This window comes from Etheostoma cragini, chromosome 2 (assembly GCF_013103735.1).
Source record: "Etheostoma cragini isolate CJK2018 chromosome 2, CSU_Ecrag_1.0, whole genome shotgun sequence".
NCBI classification, from domain to species: Eukaryota; Metazoa; Chordata; class Actinopteri; order Perciformes; family Percidae; genus Etheostoma; species Etheostoma cragini.
In genome coordinates this window covers 4,333,442-4,336,860 of record NC_048408.1, presented here as the reverse complement: position 1 = coordinate 4,336,860, position 3,419 = coordinate 4,333,442, and the positions used below count along the sequence as shown (strand labels likewise).

Sequence of the window (3,419 nt, the reverse complement as noted above, 5' to 3'; positions counted from 1 at the left end):
CCCCCCCCCCCCCATTTACAGCCCCTTGGTAACGTGTCTCTGATGCAGCCCACAACAACATTACATGTTACGATCTAATACTACAGTATGACAGCTGGGCTGCTCTGTCCTCTTCTGCCTTTCCCCCAGACACAGCAACGTCACATCTGTCACCTTAATGCTTCAGTCAACCTTATATTGATAGGGTGGGGCGCGCACACATACACCCATACACATATACACACACACACAAGGGCGAACAATAAATAGGTGTTTTGTCGATAGCTGTCCCCACAGCAGAGACTCTTAGTATTTCTGCTGACTTCAGGAATCAGTGCTTCACTTTTGCTGAGATAAAGAATTTGGGCCAGTTAAATCTTATCATAGTCTATTATGTGTGTGTGTGTTCATTTAGTAGTAGTACATCAAAAGTAACACTCTGTCTTCAGAGGCTGCTGACAGTTGGAGGGTGGTGTTATTTTCACCTGATATCACCTTTTAGTTGGCAGATGGAGCTCGCATATTTGGGCACACGCACTCTAAAACACAGACACACACACGTGTCTCCAATGGAACACAAAGCGCATTAGTGCTGTCAAGCCCATTTCTTCTTCTGTCAGACTGAGGAAGGAGGCTCTCTCAAACACACACATAAACACATAGAATGTCCATTTCAACAGATTTGGCCTTTTTCAACTTTCTTTTGATAGATCCGCTGACCAGAACAAAGGCTTTCGAAGGTTTTTTTACAGATGTATTTCAGAACATTTACACATACATTCACAAGACCTCACTCACACACACACACACACATACACACACACAACTGCTTGTCTTCTGTTGCTGTTTGATCAACATATGATGAAAACAAGTGTGGGAAAAGTTCAAAATGTATTTGAGGTCATACAGATAAAACACGTCACAAATGAAACATCATTGTCATTATACCAACTTTTGAAAAGTCTAAAAATACTTACATCACCTTCTGCCAATCCTGTCTGACCCCTTCAGAGTACTGAACACCTCCTTTTATCCTGCACTGTCAGGACTCAGCCAGGTCTTACAACAGTGTCAATTATCCCCATCCACAAAAGCAATAAAATGATTTCTCTTCCACTAATAGTTTCTCCCCTCCTCTCTCTTACTGAGAGAGTTCAACTATATTTCCCCTGACTGGCATGGTGCTTTAAGTAAAGAAACAAGATGTGAGAAAGAAACTGGGGTACAAACACAGAAAATACAGAGCTTTTTATTAAACATGTAATAGAATACAGTCAGTGTCATATTTATGCTTAATACTGTATGTACTTGTGCTGCTACAAGTGGGATGTGATATGGCACACAAAGGGAGAAAAAAGGAGAATAACCAAGAAAGTGAGAGAAAGACAGGAAGAGAAAGCAAAAAATTGCGTTAACAATGACAACACGGCTTGGGAGGTGGAGGCTGGAGATGAAGCACAAAGCTCTGAAGCAGAACACGAAAAGGACGGAGCGAGCGAGATGATGCATTCATATTTTTATGAGGAGAAAAGGTGGATGGGACAAATTGTCCTCACAATGTTAAAATAAAGCTTGGATTGTGAAAGGAGAAATAATGGTCCATTGGGGAAATTGTCTTATTTGCAGTGGAGAAAAGAAAGACATCGTAGTCTTATAGGAGTTGTTATGTGTAATGAGCCTTTGCACCTCCATTTCACATTGAGTCTGGAAAGAGCTCCATCAGCAGCACAGACAGTCCAAAATAAAACAAAGACAACAGATGACCCGTATATCTTTTTTACCAGCGTTGTCATTTGTGGTTGTTCTTTACATTTGGAAAAAAAAGCTGGGTAAAATAGCCTGTAACTGTCTTGTATGTTGTGTCATAAACTGCATGGGCATTACCTTGGCTCCATGACAACGTCATTCTTGTTGCACACTTTTTGAGTTATAAAAAGTATATCAAGATTGCCATGTCTGTGATAGAGGCGGAGCTTGGATGGAGGCATAATCCATCAGAAATAGAAGCCATGCATTTCAAAAAGAAAAGTGTCCCAGTATGATTGTGTTTGTTTGAGGTCCACTGCTGCAACCAACCAAAGTACCACTGGTTATGCTGGCTATGTATCAGATCCAACGAGCAAAGACAGATCAGAGCCCGACCTGGTGCAGCCTTTCGGTTATAGCGGTTACAGTTACAGTTCATGTCCACACATCCTAGAAATCTCTATACCTAGCAAAAGAAAGACACAAAAAAAGTAAATAGAAATGAAGACAAACTGTATTCTGCAAAAATCACCTGGTGCATGAATGCTACATTGTATGTTTCTGGCAGCAGCCGGTTTGTCATCATCACTTTATCACTTCTGATGTGCATGCTGATTCTGGTTCTCAGCAATTCTTGCAATTGTTAATCAATCAATAGCAAATTGAAAGAGCGAGAAAACAAACTGATTAATGTCAAAATAATAATCAATTCGTTTTTTTAAATCGGATTTAGGCTGCCGTTACGTCTGCCATTTATCATAAATGACAAGATATTTTATGATTCTACCAAGTGGCCGTTCATCTGCATCAACAACAGACAGTTGCAGTTGTACAGGTTGATAACATGCCATTATCTCATCCACTCTAAAGCTTTTATAAACCCTGGAGCAGTGCAGATCCAGTTTAGAAAGATGTGAAACACTTTCACATTCAAAGCTTTCCACTTACCAGTATGGCTTTTATTGTGAAGCAGCAGCAGCTTCATGTCACAAACAAATAAGGCATACGACTAGTAAGACGGACTAGACATGTCAAATGCAATACAAATGTTGAGCCTCTTTGTGTAGAAGCATGGGGTTGAGTTACTTAAAGGGGTATACAGAAAACAGTATGTTCCACTTATCTTTTGGACATTTAAATGGCAGTCTTTGCCAAGTTAAGAGACGTGTTGTGATGGATTTTAACATGTATATGTGACTCACTCTGTGTCATCAGCAGTGGGTGTGTTATAGCTTTGGAACAGCGGTTGCATAAAGAGCCCCAGAGTTCCCACCACACACACCAAGATGAAGATCCACAGGAACAGACGGTCTATCACCATGGCTACGTACTTCCAGTCTTCGATGATCTGGAACAAAATCAACGACTTTAGATTATTACAAGTTGATAAGACAGATTGAAGCATCACTAATGAGTCCGCACGTGTAGGAACAGACCTTCAGGGAAACGCAAAGTTTAACTTATGGGTCAGAAAAACATGAGCTCTAAAGCTTTTTGTACTCATAATCCACCTATTTTACAATTGATCATTTGCTAGACCCCTCCCCCTAACAGTGACTGTGCATGGTAGCGTAGCAACTGGAACTAGGTAAACAGATTACAACCAACAGTAGTAACCTAGCGATACTTCCAAGGCCACAGAGCATGTCAATAAACTAACTACATTACATCGCGAGACCTGGTATCTCGCGATG

General features: G+C 40.7%; 1 protein-coding gene across 1 annotated transcript in view; it reads right to left on the bottom strand.

Annotated features, from left to right (window-relative positions):
* Nucleotides 1-1,213: 1,213 nt before the first annotated feature.
* Nucleotides 1,214-3,419, bottom strand: part of LOC117959962 (neuronal acetylcholine receptor subunit beta-2-like) — a 12,163-nt gene continuing 9,957 nt past the window's right edge. Inside the window, exons 7-8 of the mRNA XM_034897354.1 lie at nucleotides 2,928-3,073; nucleotides 1,214-2,191 (exon numbers count right to left, since the gene is read on the bottom strand). Of these exons, the coding sequence (XP_034753245.1) occupies nucleotides 2,176-2,191; nucleotides 2,928-3,073 (162 nt within the window). The 3' untranslated portion in view covers nucleotides 1,214-2,175. The remainder of the gene's footprint in view (nucleotides 2,192-2,927; nucleotides 3,074-3,419) is intronic.